This window comes from Chaetodon trifascialis, chromosome 2 (genome assembly GCF_039877785.1).
Source record: "Chaetodon trifascialis isolate fChaTrf1 chromosome 2, fChaTrf1.hap1, whole genome shotgun sequence".
In the NCBI taxonomy this organism is placed as follows: Eukaryota; Metazoa; Chordata; class Actinopteri; order Chaetodontiformes; family Chaetodontidae; genus Chaetodon; species Chaetodon trifascialis.
This window is the reverse complement of record NC_092057.1, coordinates 26,245,551-26,261,971: the sequence shown is the minus strand read 5'-3', so window position 1 is coordinate 26,261,971 and position 16,421 is coordinate 26,245,551. Positions and strand designations below refer to the sequence as shown.

General features: G+C 42.0%; 1 protein-coding gene across 1 annotated transcript; it reads right to left on the bottom strand.

The window, feature by feature from the left end:
- Positions 1-1,744: 1,744 nt before the first annotated feature.
- krt97 (keratin 97) lies at positions 1,745-6,209 on the bottom strand. Its single transcript, XM_070977905.1, has 8 exons — positions 5,770-6,209; positions 4,818-4,900; positions 4,398-4,554; positions 2,959-3,123; positions 2,663-2,788; positions 2,353-2,573; positions 1,992-2,017; positions 1,745-1,901 (listed from the first exon to the last, which is right to left on the bottom strand). The coding sequence occupies exons 1-8, from the start codon at positions 6,163-6,165 to the stop codon at positions 1,795-1,797; spliced, it is 1,281 nt and encodes a 426-aa protein (XP_070834006.1). The 5' UTR covers positions 6,166-6,209; the 3' UTR covers positions 1,745-1,794.
- Positions 6,210-16,421: the final 10,212 nt, after the last annotated feature.

Below are 16,421 nucleotides of genomic sequence, written 5' to 3'. Positions count from 1 at the left end.
TAAAAGTATGGAATAACAGGCTAACAGCATCCTCTGAGGCAGTTTAAGCAGATTTGTATCATAAGTCTGAAAAGAACAAAATAACTGGATGTGTTTCAAACAGTAAAAGGGGCAAAAGTAATGCTGAGTATCGTCACCAGTACTTAGATAAGCGAATGTGAAATGTCACTCTTTTGTCAGTCACCACTGGAACTAGTTTGTGTAATATTCGGTAGTGGATAGAAAATCTTTTGGGTTGGGTGACATTGTGCTGACGAAGTAATATAAGTAAACTGCTACTATTCCCACAGAGACTGATGGACGTCTCCATCCATATCCAAGACTCCCCAACAGCATACTGACATCTAGTGGACATATGAAAGCACTGCATGTTAAAACGTGACTAACTGTTACAACCAGTGTGAATTATGGGACAATGGTTAATAATAAAAATTGTAATTGTGGTTGAATTTTATGTGCAACTTTTTAAAAAGCAAGACTTTGGCCTGTTTCCCTGAAGTATCTCACAGTCTGTCATCTGTTCAATCTTTCTATATTGTAAGATTCACAAGAAAAGGAATAAGATAAAATATTTTGTACAGTCCCTAAGACTGTAAATCCCCTCAATGTTGTAAATAGAGTAGAGGTCTGTGGTATAGTGGTCTGCGTTATTTCTTATGAATTCAGTGATTCATTTGAAACAGGACAAATGTATTGTTTCTTCTAAGAAAAGTTACAAGTGTCTACTGGGAACATAAATTATACTGATCCATTTAAGATGTGAATATTCCTTTGAGTAAAAACTGCAGCAAAGCAAACATCACTGAGGAGTGTTGAAGAACATTTTACCCCGAAACATCTTCATGGTTACATGAACTTTCTCAGATGCAGGTCTCAGAAATGCTGCAAGGAAGCATGAAGGCAAGTAGATTAAACACTCTCTGAGAGTTAAAATAACACTGCAGCAGCACAACAGGAAGTATCTTATCAGCTTTTATTGTCTTCTACAAAATAATGTATAACATTTAAACAAAAAAACAGTGAAACTGGACATGATGGCCTGAATATATCCTGATTTATAACCTTTATGCAAAGGGAGATGATACAATTAGAAGGCAGACGTTTATTCTCTTCAGAAAGTTTAAAAAAAAAAAATAAATCAAAGATTTCACAACAGGACACAAGAAGGTTTGTGGGAAGTGTGGTCTTAATTTAGAGAGTAGAGCAGAGTGCAGACTGCCAATCATCTTAACAGTGGACTCTTTTATTTATGGCAGCTGTGATAGTATAACATTCAATTTGACAATGGTATTTCTTTTAAAATGCTATACATCACAGCTTTAACAATCGCAACACAAACTTTTTCACACTGACATTGCTCAAAGAAAATGCTTTCAAACACAAATGAAAAGCATCGTATCACTGCATGTTTCCATTCAATCCAATGGAGAATGAAAGGCCTCGAGGCTGCATTTCCTTTCTAATCATCCAGACTCACAGTGCCACCTAATGTGCGCTTTTGGCAGATTGGAGGACAGTCTGTAAAACTGTCAACAATTTCAGCAGGTTTTGGGGTAGAGTGATATAAAACCAAGACGTATGTCATTTAGGCCCAACATGTAATCTATAATCTTTCCAATTCTTACAGAGTCCTCTTACACATAAAAAAAAACAAAACATTTTGTTCCTGGTTAGTTTTAGGAGACTTCAGTGGACATCTCATGAGTGTCAGACACAGAATAAATACAACAGGAGGTCTTGAAGATTTCTTCTTTTTTTTTTTTTTTGACCCAGATCTGTTGGGATTAACTCTATCTACTTCTTAATGATCTCTGTGTCCACATCTTCTGTGCGGGACACCACTTTTCCATCAACAATCTCCTCGATCACCACCTTCCTCCGCTGGGTTATGACTGGTTGAGCTGCAGATGAAAACACAGCAAAATTTAAGATGTAATTTATTTCATTTTTATGAGCAAAGAGCTAAAAATACTGCATTGATGTGAACTTACGTTTGACAGTTGTCACAACAGGTCTCCTAGAAGACAGACAAAAGTTATTTTTTTAGCATTCAAAGAAGAGATAAAGAATAGTTTTGCATAATAAATGTTTGGGGAAACAGGCCCATTGACTTTCTTGCAGAGAGTCTGATGAGAAGATCGACACCACTCTCACATCTGTAAGCTAAATATGAAGCTGCACCCAGCAGCCGGTTAGCTTAGCTTGTAGCGCCAAATAAGTCACTGATTAACACTTTATATGTTGTTAACAATACCGTGCAGGCATAATATTAAGAAAAAAGTCCAGCTACAGATAAATCATACATCAAGTTGGAGTTTTTGTGACAAACATCTCACTAAAGAATTCCCTTACTTTACATCCTCTCCGTCCAGAAGTCTTCTGTACTCGGCGATCTCCATCTCCAGCCTGGTCTTGATGTCGAGCAGCATCTGGTATTCTGTGGCCTGCCTCTCGATGTCCGCCCTCATCTGGCTGAGCTCCGTCTCCAGGCCGTTGACCATGGCCTGAAGCTGGCTCAGCTGCAGGCTGTAGCGGGACTCCGTCTCTGCCAGCTGGCCCTCCAAGGCAGCTTTCTGCACGGGAGGAAAAACACAGCAGAAGATATGAGAGCAGCTTCCTCCGGTGTGGACATGTGCATCTGTGTCTGTGCCATCTGAATTACCAGGCTGAGCTGGGACTGCAGTTCAATCTGAAGCGCCTGCAGGGTCCTCTTTAGCTCGGTGATCTCAGTTCGGGAGGTCTGGAGGGTCTCTGAGCTGGATGCCACCTGCTTATTCAGCTCATCAAACTAGAAGACATGAAATTGGACACGAAAATTGTTAAAAAAGCCATTCAGGCTGCTTGGGAACCATTTGATGTTAATATATTGGTATAGGCCACATCTTGACTTGATATGAAAGCATGAGACGATATGAATATGGTTTCAGGAGGTTAAAGGTATCGTCTCATTCGCCTCACCTTGACCTTGTACCAAGCCTCCATTTCACGGCGGTTCTTGTCAGCGATGCCCTCATACTGATTTCTGATTTCCTCCATGATCACAGACAGGTTCTCCTGAGGCCTGGCATCCACCTCCACGTTCACAGAGCTGGCAGAAACTTGGCTGCGCATGGCTGCAAGATCCTACAAGTTGGACAACAGAGTCAAAGGTCAGGTAAGGTCAGACATGAAAACCACACGAAAAGCAACTGTAGCAACGAGTTTCTGAGACACAGACAACTCGACCACAGTTACAGGGAGAAGTTCTGAATTTGTGAGTAATAAAACACACTTTTATTCAGTTCAGTGCACTAAGGCGCTCTGCTGCTACAACCTGACTCGGTCTGGAGTGACCATTTTGACCACTTTAAATGGATAGATTATGTGTAATTAACATTACGGAGTCACTTCAGTGACTTTTTGACTCTTGACTATTACTTGCACAAGTATGATCATGGGAAAGTTTTTTTGTTTGTTCACATCAAACAGTCAGAATGCCTTACTGTAGGTTAGCCCTAAGCTAACGAATGACGTCAGGCACCTAGGGCGTGTGTGTCTTGTGTGTTTGTGCTTAGTTTAGCTCAGTTTGTGCTCTTTTTCCCCTCTCCTTGCTGTACGTCCATGAAGTAAAAATACATGATAAAACCCAACAATGGAGGTCTGCACCTCCGCAGGTTGCTGCCACAGACAGGATGAGAAGCAAGAGCGAAGACAGATCCACTTTTTACTCCCAAAAGTATAAAAAATAGCCTCTTGAGCCTGCTGGTAAATGGCTCCAAATCAGAGGAGAGTGTGCTGTGACTGCCGGTGTTTATTCCTCTGGCTCTCTCTTTCAGAGCTCCCCTGTGGGGGGGGGGGGGGGGGGGGGGGGGCTTTTGGTCTTTATTGTGACAGAGACAGTTGAAGACATGACAGGAAAGAGGGCAGAGCCAGAGGGAGGGGACGACATGCAGCAATGAGCCGCACGTGGGAGTCAAACCTGTGGCCACTGCGGAGGACTGACAGCCTCAGTAATGACTGTATTTACTGACCTCTCGTCCTGTGTAACCACACTACTGCTCTGTCAGCATCTCACTGAGTAAACAGACAAATCAACTGAATATCATGTGAGATTTGCTGTTAACAGAGGATCTCCTATGAGTTTTTTTTTTTTTTGGAAGTACCCTGGAGGTGGTTGGAGCTTCTAGTTCTTTGAGGTACACAACTGGAAGGCACCGCAGACCATCCAAACTGTTTTATATTACCTGCTGTTTGTACAAGCAAAAGACAGCATTCTTTGGTGGTATCTGACAAATGTTGACACTCTCTTGAAAAACTATTTGCAGTGCAGAAACTGATGAGCATGTAGAAACTGAGGAGCACTGGCTACCTGAGCTCACAGAGATGACTGATGCTATTTCTAACAGTAAGACTCTCACATCTGCATGGTTCTTCTTCAGGTAGACCAGCTCCTCCTTCAGGCCCTCCACCTGCATCTCCAGGTCAGACCGGGTAGTGGTCAGGTCATCCAGAACCTTGCGCAGTCCACCGATGTCCACCTCCACTGACATGCGCACTGCCAGCTCATTCTCAAACCTGTATGGAGGGCACAGAGGGTCATGTTGCTGCACCTGCACACATGGTGTTACCACCAACAAAAAAAGAACTTCCACCAAAACCAGTTACACCTGTTTTATCGTTCTGCTCACATCGTTACACCCCGTGACAATATGTGCACATAGACTGGAACGACCGAAAGAACATACCGCTAATTACCACTTATTATCTTAATTATCTTTAAAGTTGCAGACTTTTTCCATTATAAAACAGTAAAGCTTGCTTTTGATGTTTTCACTCACTTGATTCTGAAGTCCTCTGCTGCCAGTCTGGCATTGTCAATCTGCAACATCAGCCTGGCATTGTCATTTGTGGCAGCAGCGATCTAAAAAAAAGAAGAAAAAAGTAACGTTACTGGGTTCTTATTCGCGTATAATACAACTACAAAGGCATGTTTGTGGTATTGTGTAAAATGTGGGGTGGCAGGGTTTCGTTGAGATTAGCTGGCTTCACGCCTGACTTGCATTCCACTGTAATTACTTTCACTCTCGATGGCATCACTCTCGATTGACAATGGAGTCAAAGAGTTAAATATCTTGGCAGTGCATGTGGATTGTAATGAGAAATACAAAATAGTAAGAGGCTTTAGTTTTGAAGTTCAGTCCAGTTAACTCTTTTCTAACTTTAACTCAGGAGGCAGAGCAGCTTCTCCTCTAATCAGACGGGTGGTGGTTTGATCCAGACTCTGCTGAGTCACTGAGCACACAGTATGTTATTGAGGGAAGCTACATAATAAGACATAAAAGATTTTCTTTAAAGGCTCATATTGTAATCTGTGGAGGAGGAGCCCACCCTAAACTCTGCTCTCCCACCTTCTTGGCGCAGTGCCACATATCGAGTTACATCAGGAAGATTTAATATAATACAAATGAAATTATTCATCTTTGCTTGGGGGTTGTTTTGGGGTCGTAGTTTAATGACGTTGTTTTATTAAATTCAATTATTATTATTATTATTATTATTATTATTATTATTATTATTATTGTCATTATTACAGATTTTTAAAAAGGGAAAACTAAAGAAAGAGTACATCAATTACAACAACGGCAGGAGGTCACATGAAGAGTTTGGAGAAAAAAAACATTAAAGTTGTCATTGTATTCTTCTGATCGTTTTTAACAATATTTCGTAGTAATACTATAAAGTTTAATCCCTTAAAGCCATATTTCTGAGACTGATGCGGGGAAAGCTTACCTTTCTGCGCAGGTCTTCGATGACTGCCTCATACCTGCTGTAGTCCCTGACGGTGGGGGTCTGCTTCTCGTACCACTCGCGGATCTGACGCTCCAGCTGCGCATTGGCGCTCTCCAGAGAGCGCACCTTGTCCAGGTAAGAGGCCAGGCGGTCATTGAGGTTCTGCATGGTCATTTTCTCGTTGCCCGTCACGCCGAAACCGTTGCTGCCACCTCCGACACCTGCGAGCATCCCAGCCAGGTCAAAGCCAGCGCCGATGCCGTTGGAGGCGTAGGAGATCCGGACGTTTTTACCACCTGCGCCGCCATAGACGCTCGTACCCCGCCTGGAGCTTGTGATTGTCGGCGAAGAGGACAGGGACACGGTGGATAACCCAGAGCGGAACATGGTGCTCATGTTGAAGTCTGTTCTGACTCAATTCAACTTGTCAAAGCCCAAGAGTGATGCGAAGAAGCCGGTGCTGAGGCGGCCGGGAGGATGGACTTTATAGCCTCTTCCCGGAGGTGGGAGCGGCCGAACAGGTAGGTGGAAAGATGCTGCTGGCCACCATCACAGGTGAGCGCACACAGGGCGTGGCAGGTTGGTATTCAGGTTTAGCGGCTGCCTTAAAGAACGGCTGTCAGAGGCGAGTAAGGCGTGTGCGGCAGCCTTCAATCAAGTTGTCACCTTTAATTAAACATGATACACTTAACCTCAGGTGGAAACATTGGATTAATATTTCTGTTAAAGGCGGTCTGTGGCTAATTTGCCCCAAACTTAAACACTGCGATTTCATGGTGTCTCTTGTACAACCAATTAGCATTAGTATACTTTGTGTCCATTTAACTTTTGTAATTAAGTACAAGAAAACTGATCAATAGAGCATGAAGGTATCCGTGATTAGCATGCAGCTATCGGTCCATTAGTGTTCAACTCTTAACCAAATTGACGATATTGATTTTAAAACTTAAAACATTTCCCTAAATATTCAAACCTAAGTCAGTGATTATTTTTATTTGGCAGAAATAGTGGAATTTGTCCGTTGTTCTGTTTCTTAAAGGCTAAACAGAGCTCTGCTTGCAGCAGTGTGAGGCGGTGCATGTTAGGGATGTAGGTGCTTTCAGCTAAATGCTCACATCAACAGCTAACAAGCTCACAATGACAATCTGCACATGTTAAACAAGTAATGTTAACCATGTTCACCATTTTAGTGTAGTGTGATAGCTTGGTAACATTTTCTAAATATCAAACTATTGGACAAGCAAAACGTTGGCCTCGATTTTAACACTAGATCACCAGCGTCAGCAGGCTGCATGGGAACCATGAATGTCTGGACACAATACAATGGCAATACAACCAATAGCTGTTAGGACAATTCAGTCTGGACCAAAGTGGTGACTTTTCAAACATATTCAAACAAACTATAAACATTCTCTCTCTCTATGTAACTGTTTACACATGCAGTATGCTGACAGTCAAGGCGCTTGAAGTCTTGCCATGGAGTTATTTAATGCTTTGCTTTAATTAAAATGATTTGATCTTGTTGGGTAAAGGCACAAAGGAGCTCACACAGGTAATTGCTCCAAAAACATGTTTATTCCAATGTTTTGCTGCCTCAGGCTGCAGCTGTTGCACAAGCTATTCTAGGTGATCTCGTATATACTCTTGGTCCTCATTAATTTGGTGGTAAAAGTTAGATCAGCAACTTTTTTAGGGTCATGCCGGCACGCGGGTTCTCGTGAACTCCAGAGGAAGTGAGGAGTTTGCTAAAATGTAGGTTTTAAAATAAGATAAACTTTCATTGGGCATCAGTAAAAGTTTCTTTTGTGTTAAAGGTAATAAGCGAAGTATTTATTCCTATTTTACTTCATCTTTAATATCATTCGTCCTGCGCAGTGTCTTGCAGAGCAGCTAACCTGAACTTTTCTCATTCAGTGGCTTTGTGCACAATGGTTTTACAGATGCTGAGTCCATGTATTCATATGCCTGTAAACCTAGTGTGTGTTAACAGAAATGTGCTTTACGCTGTACAAACAGACTGCAAACAGGATTTTTCAAGCTCTGATCTGTCAGCACAATGCTGCTGATAATTGAGAATGTTTTCTTTCCTGTACAGCACTTCTTAGTGGTGCTGTAATTCATGAGATTGAATGATCTTTTCATCTTAAAGTGCACTGTCTAACCAAAATCTGAAGGATTTAACTAAAAACATGAAAAGTTTCAGTGCCTCCTCTTTCACATAAAGACAGAGGTCTGCAAGTCCTCAGATAATAATTGTTTAAAGTCATGTTGTGGTTTGATGATATCCAGGCAGGCCTGTGTTGACCACTCTGTCAGCATGTTTTAATCCAAGGGACCTCAACACACAATACGTGTACTGCAGAAGCCAGTCACAAAAAAACAGCATGTTGTCTGAGCCCCCGGTTGCAGATGCTCAAGAGAGGGATTTTGTACTGGGATCCAGGATAACTGCCAACGACGGGGTTCTAGTGCTCACAAAAATGCCATGACCCTCAAAATGTTTTGGAATTTTTGTCTTTGTGTCTCCTGAAAGTTGATGTTGGCAGCAATAGTAGGCTGCTCCAGGATAAACAAGGAAACTATGAAGACTGTATTCTGTTTTTCATAGTAGCTGCCAAGCAGCATTGTTTTAAATACAAATTAAATCACTTCAAAACTGAATCAGATCCAATTCCCATGAAACATGTTTGTTTTCATAACTGCAGGCATTTATAAAAACACATAAATCATTTATTACCAGTAGTGAGGACCATAATCTATAGGGGTTTTTTTTGCCTACCTTTCACTTCGCTCAGAGCTCATGAGAAATGTAGGAAACCTGCAGTAAACCAGTCCTCCGAGGCTATGTTTGCTCTGAGGTAATAACAGTATAGAGCCAGAGTTCTGCGTGAGCATTCATTAAGAACTGATAGAAGCACTGACATGTAAATGCCCCTCAAGGCAAACAAAAACTCATTACATAAGTTTGTCTAATATACATAAACTTTGCCTAGCAACACAGAGGCTGACTAGAGTCAGCTGGTAAATGGACTGCTGGTATAGAGCACTTAAGTTGACTGACAACTGAAAGCATGCAGAGTGCCACATGCCACATTCACCCACTCACACACACTCACACAGGAGCTTTTGGAGACCAAAACAGAGCTAAAAGAAATGTTGGCCATACCTTCATCAGCTGTCCAGAAACATGACTCCAACTGAATGCAAATGTTGCTCTGGACCTTCTACAGGTGTTAACACATTCAAAATATCAACTTCATGAAATGATTATGTTTCAGTGCTGTTTTCACAGTTTGTTTTGCTGTTCCCATGTGGCCAAAAAAAAAGTTAATGCAGATGACAGTGAAACTAAGAACAGGCTGGCATACGTTTTCAATTAGCTTGACGAGGGTATTAAACAAGGATTAACAGTCAAGCTTTAAACAAGAGTTATAACCACAAACAAGGGTAACACCAACACTGGAGCTTAAAGTAGGGATTTAAGGTGAGTTTGTGGAATAAAACCCTGAGAGCATAGCTCTATTCTATTTTTAATTAACAAGAACCAGGATCATCTCTGGCACTGCAGGACTAAGTATGACACAGGAGCTAAAATTAAGATTAGGCCTATATATATCAGCCTTTTTTCATCCTTGTCTTCCTGTGAGATTAAGATCACTCTTAATCTCTAGTCTTAATGGCAGTAATGGAGTTTTCGATGCATTCTGCGGTTTATCCGTTTTGTTCAATTCTCCCCTCTAGTGGCTAAATTCGGAAAACTGCACACGTAAGCAAAAATTAAAGTAAAACTGACAAAGTAGCAATTTAGTTGACCGCTGTGTCATTACGCTAAACTGCCCAGCTTGGAATGTACTGTAATGTCAGACTTAATGACACAACTAAGGTCATTGCCATGAAGATTACCTGGCTAAACCTGACAATGCTAATAGTGAAATAGTGTTACTCGACACTACCTCCATTGTCCCAGAATGCCTTGTTGACCGGCTGGTCTGATGAAGTCATTTGGGTTCATTAATTTCAGTTCAGTGCAGAAGGCTTTATTGGCATCAACCTTTCAAGAAACAAAGCATCAAAATACAATTTTTCCAAATATTTGGGCAGACAGCATTAAGACTTAGTGTATACTATAGACAGTATGTACAGTGCATATATTTGTGAATGTGTGTGTGTGTGTGTGTGTGTGTGTGTGTGTGTGTGTGTGTGTGTGTGTGTGTGTGTGTGTGTGTGTGTGTGTGTGTTAATGTGCTGTGTGTGTGTAGGTCATTCATTCGGCCTCGGGTTGTGGTAAACTGACACACATTGGCCCAGCGAGATATGCCCCGCCTCCTTTTCCCGGGGGTAGTTTTCATTCAGAGACATCGTTCAGCTCACTGAAATCTGAATTTACAGAGCTGAACTTGTTGAAGTAAATGTTTCTTAGCAGCGTATCTCTGAACACAGTGACCACATTGTGCTTTCTGTGTGTTTTGGTGTGTCTTCCTTTTTTGATTGCTAATTTGTGGTCACTGAGCCTGTATTTGGTTTGGATCTGTCTCTGCTCTCTATCTCTGAGGGTAGAAAGATATTCTGCAGAGCCATAATCTATTTTTAGGGCCAGATAATATTTGAATCTACTTTGGCTTTTAGTTTTTGTCTTTCCAATGTTCCAAGGCTTCCTTACAGTGCGTTATGGTTTGGTTTACTGTGCTGTGCTCAGAGAGTGTCTGACAGAGGACTCTTTTCTGGGCTTAGCTCTTGGGTTTGGAATGGAGGGTGTCAAGGAGGCTGGATTTAAGATTATTGAACTTTTGAATGCTTTCATTAGGTCGCTGCTCTTCATGCATTTGGCCCCCCATTATTTAGCAGACCTTATGCAGGTCCACAAACCTATTAAAGAACTGAGGTCGTCCAGTCAAGTGGTCCTAGAGGTCCACAGATCCAGACTCAGGACTAAAGGTGACTGAGCCTTTTCAGTGGCAGCCCCTAAGCTCTGGAACAGCCTGCCGCTGGACATTAGGGCTGCTCGGACTATGGAATCTTTTAAGTCCCAGCTGAAGACCCATCTTTACTCAATGGCTTTCAGTTTGGTTGGGCGTTGACATCCTGGCTGCATATATATTGTTTTTCTTCATTGTATGTTCTTTTTGCAGTGCTTAGAAGTCTGTAAAGCACTTCGGTCGACTTTGGTTCTTTTCAAATGTGCTATATGAATAAAATTGACCTTGACCTTGACCTTGACCATTTGTTGGTGTTTTTCTGTGTACTTGTGAACTGCATAGAATTCTGCCTGTAAAGATTCTGCTGTTCATCATGTTGTCACGTTGCCACACATTGGCGGGTTAGATCAAACAAAGAGGTGCCTCTTCTCATCTTACCTTGTCACTTTACCAGACATACCCACACCCCATCCACCAGCCCCTTGGTTGACCCCACTGATTGCTGCTAACAAGTGCACAGCCCTGACTTGTTCAGCTGTTTGAAATATTTGCCCATCCTTGTTCTTCATGACACTGAATGGCAGCTAAGTGTGGCACTCCTAGTGTAATTGTTTTGTGAGGAGCAAATAGTGTGTAACCCTGAGGTGCTTTGCGAAATGTCAGGCAGACAAAGACGAGGATAATAGTTTTTCAGACCCTGTCACGGTACTTCTATGTATTAGAAAGAAAATATTTAATGGTGCTGACTTTGATGTCATTGTTCTAGAGGTCCTTCATGCTGTCAACCTTTAACACGCGTAAAACCAGCAATTTACACAAAGTGTGTAACTCAATTTAAAATCATCTTATGGTAACACTTCAGAGTAAGGGTGCAAATCTTATACTTAAGTAATGATTAAGTAGTGATTCATGATGATAGAATGCATGAATTAAAGTAGGGTGTATCATGAATTCCTGTTATGCACCATTAACAAATGATCATGTTGCTACGTTTTCATGTGATCAATTCACACATTGTAAATCATCACGAAGAAATGTTAATTCACACATGAACTGATATGTGACCAAATTAACTAGATTCCAGTTACATAAAACATCGGAGCCATGTATTGTGCTTGCTCAGCCTCTTTGAGAGCATACCTGTTCTTCTAGAAATATGAGGCTACTTTTTTAATCAGACTGGTTGTCAGATGCAAATATTTACATCAGAAACAAAAGTGCATAAATCCAGGTGAACACACTTTTATATAGCTGAAATTCAGTGTGTGCCTTTTTCTCGATGTGGTCCCTCATTATTATTGAAGAATCAGAGTGGGATGGCACAAAGCAACAGTCATGATGGACATGTTATCTAATGAAATCTTTTCTCTGTGCAGCAACCAGCTTCCTCAGTCAGTTAGGAGGAGTCACCCCACTGCGGCCCTGTTAACTGATGTTTCTGTATCAGCAACATCAAGCTGTTCCTTTCATTATGCAATTAAATTACCTTCAAAGGGGTTTCTTTCAACTGTATGTCATCTTTGAGACTATGAAATGTATGGAATGGTGTGTGTCTGGGAGTCCATTAAGTTCTTACCCACAGGTATGATCAGCATTTAAGTCTAAGGTGTGGAGGGTTTGGTTAATAGAGGTAAATGGGTATGGGAGAGGTTTTGGCTAAGCGTTTGCACATGACTGTGTCCTCAAAGTGTGTCTGTAAAGTAACTGTGTGACTCAGGTAAGTCAAAGGACATCACTGTCTGCCTTTGGTTATAATGCAACAACTTTGAGTCATATTTCTAAAAGCTTCACACAGAGACACACTACATGGCCTAAAGTATGTGGACACCCACATATTACACCCATATGTGATTGCTAATGAGATCAACCACTGATGTTTGGCAGTGAGGCCAAAGATGTTTGACTCAAGTCGTTCCCCACCAAACTGCCAAAACCATTTCTTCATGTTGAAACAGCACGTGACCTTCCCCAAACTTTCTCATAGCATATGATTCATGCTGTGGTTAACAAACCAGTGTTAAGAGAAACCAGAACTCAACTTTGCTTGTAACCGTTATCTAGCTAGCTACAGTCAATACTAATACTGCTAATATTTACAGAATATTAAAGCTGCATTTTGGCTACTTGAGGTTGAAAAAAGCTGTAAACACAACACTGAGATATTATATTACCTTTAAAACTGATATGGCAATTATGTGACCAAATGACACATCCAGCAGACACAGAGCACCACTGACATAAAATTGGAGTCATTTTTCATTCATTTCAGATTTTTTAATCCTGCCATAGCTCACAAATCTAGCCACTTTTTGGGCAGCCTATGGAACCTCTCACTTGAAGAGAGTCACCATATTTCTCAACGAATGAGCTCTCATGTGGCTCTCTGGACTGACTGCGTTCAGTAAGTGGAGGAGAGCAGCAGCACGTTCAGCCAGACAGAGAGAAACATGAATGACCTTTGAATGAGTGGGCATAACAAACAGTCCATCGAGGGCCGGAAATCCAAATAATAACAATAAAGATGCCAAAACTGGCCGTCAGCTGAGAGGACCTGCAGAGCCTGTTGATCATTTCCTGTCAGTTTGACATCTTTTTGATATAAAATATTTATGAGTGCAGCTTTGAATGGTACAATGATGAGAATGATTATTTTTGGCTCAAGTATAAATAATGAGTGCTTGAGTCTGCTGTTATTGCAGTTTCTGTCTCTTGCAAACACTTTTACACAGCGAGTAAAAGTACATGAAACATGCTTTAGCTTAACATAACCCCTACAGCAGAGTCTGGTGAAGAGTTTATGTGAGGATAATCCCCCACGTGGTTTTGGATTTAAATCACAATGCCTTCCAATCCAGAACTCAAGTGGCTTGCGTAATGATATCATGTACAGATGAAAACCTCCTGGCATGGAGTTTTATAGAATTGTTAGATGATGGATGAGAGAAATGGCAGGCCTCTGTTTTTAGAAGAAGTGTTTCTTTTTTTATTTTTTACCTCTAGTAAAAGGCTCCTTGTACAGAAAATGTGGCATCACATGAGAGACCATCAAAGAGATCCTAAGCACCCACCCGCCAGGGGAGCAGGGGCAGAGGAATGTAAAGTCGCAGAGGTCAGCGTACATGAGGGAGCTCTTAAGACTGCTCAGTGTTAAACCTGTAATCTGAGGCAGACTTGTTTTGTTTTCCTTCTCTTGTAGGCAGTGTCCACATCTGGAGCCTCCACCTCTACTCCTGAAATTTGACTAGCAAGTCACTGCCTGCTTTTCCCTGCAGCCCTCAGTTCCGTGGTTCCCCTGGCAAAGCGCTGTGAATGTTGTGCGACGGAGGCTATGTCTTGGATCAATGTGGGAGAAAGATGACATCTGAAAACAGGCTTGGTGACATTCCCTGTTGTAGTCACAGTCGAAATTATATGTCTCGGGCACTCTGAACGGAGCGGCCTGCAATGCCTTGACAGGTGTTGTTTTTCCAGGATTTTAACTAACATCATTAATTGGCGTCATCATCAACAACCAACAGGCCAATCAACCTTGCTGAGAGGGCGTGGGAGTGTGATGATGGTAAGTGTCCCAGCAATCCTGTCTGTGTGTGTGTGTGTGTGTGTGTGTGTGTGTGTGTGTGTGTGTGTGTGTGTGTGTGTGTGTGTGTGTGTGTGTGTGTGTGTGTTAGCCAATTCTAATTTCCATTAGAATTTTTTCCTCTGCCTACATTTCTTGCTTAACAGACATTTTCTCCTACTCTCTCTTAATGTCTCACTCTCCCTCTCTCTATCTGTCCGTCTCTGTCACTCTTTATGTGACCATACAGGTGGATGAAAACCACAACCATGACAAACTATCAGCGAAACCACATGAGAAAGTCAGCTGGCTGCTCCTCCTCTGTCGCTTCTCTGCGGACAGAATAAAAGTCTAGACAGAGACAATATTTGTACATTGGTTGTAGCAGATGGAAGAGCAGGCTCGGTTGTCTGTATTAATAATCTGCACATCCTGCCTCTCAGCAAAATACATTTGTTTACCCAGCAGAAAATTCATCTGATAAGCAAATCCTCCGAGTGTTTGCACATTTGCAAAAGTGGCTCTTTGAAAACAAGCTGTGCAGAAACACATTAGATAAGAAAGAAAACGAGATTCCCTGAATAGTGTGTATCAAGATAGATTTAGATCATAACTGTGCCATTCACATGAAGAGGATCGATCACTGAATCCAAGACGAGTCTTGGCTTGTCAGCACTTGTTTTTAAAAGGTGAGAAAGAAGAGAGACTACGTAAGGTTGAAAGAGGGAAATAACAAAAATAAAAAGTTGAAAGCATTCACAATAAAACACACTATTTGTACATTTGATACACTTTATTTTTGTACTGTTTCAGTCTTACTTCTAAGAGCAGTCGTGTACGATGGCTAATGTCATGTTATGTCAGCCAACTTCACATGAACATTGCTGCGAAAGTGTGTGTTACTTTACTGACTTCATGTCATTTGCAAACATGAAATTTTACATAGTGTGACGATAGAGACTGACCTAGCTGGCTTGCTTCCAGGAGAACTATTCCAGCTGTCCAGCATTTGCATGGTTTCAGCTGACTAGCATGTTAGCATGTTGTTCATCAGCTGATTATAGATAGCCTTGCTACTTCATTACATCACCAAGCATCTAGCACCACCTTCTTCACAAAACGCACAGATACTGACTTCGCTGTGTCACTTAGTGACGTGGCCGCACCGTCATGCTACATGTAGCCTGTGATTCCACTTGTAGCCAGGGTGGCCAATGTTAGCAGTCTCATGTTAGCAGTATCAGAAGGCATCAGTATGTTATTCTGTGCATAAAATGCACTAAATTACCTATCAGTCAACTGGGGAGCCGCACCAGGTCACAACCCCGTGTTTAGATTTTCTAATGATCTTTTTGTCTGACTGCCTGTGCCTTCGAACATTCGATGGAATCTTTATACCACACTCCCAGAAAACACCTTAACACCTTAACTGTTTCCAGTTCAGTATTGATATCTGTGACAATCCAGACAATCCAGTCCAAAAGTGCAGCGCTAAAGCCATATCTCTGCTGAAACAAAGGGCTGCAGTTACGACATATTTCCAAACAACGAAATAATATTCATAAAATTGAAACCTTTGGCCCAGACAGGCACATACTCAGCCATTCTTTAAAAGCAGCCAAGACTGTTATTGAGCAAGAGGTAGCTCTGCACAAAGTATGTATTTACTTGATCTCATCAGAGTGCACAGGAACACAGACTTCGGCTTAATTATAGTACATGTGTAGTTAACCTCTTATTAACGCAAATATACGCACACACTCACACACAGGTCCTGTCACTGTGTCTCCCTGAACATTGCCTCCACAGCTTGTGTTGCTGCCTCTTTGAATGCGGCTCAGTAATCCTGGATCAGAGAGTACAAAGGGCCCCAGAGTGCTGGTGATGTAAGCTCTGCGTCCAGTGCTTACCCCACTGCTCTACCTGCTCCCACATGCTGCCAGGGGGATGAGGTGGGACACAGAGGAGCGTCCCTGTCGTCGTTGACCCTGAAGACTACAGACTGACACTCTGATACAGTGAGACAGGCTAATGGGAGCCTGCCTGCTCTGTCTCAGGGGTCTGCTGCTGATGACCTGGGACACAGTGGGAAGGAGAAAGTGTTGACCAGCCCGCTGTAGAGGAATGTGGCTAAGCTGTTGGGAGTGGTGGATCAGCTCAGTGTGACCAGGCGAACAGAC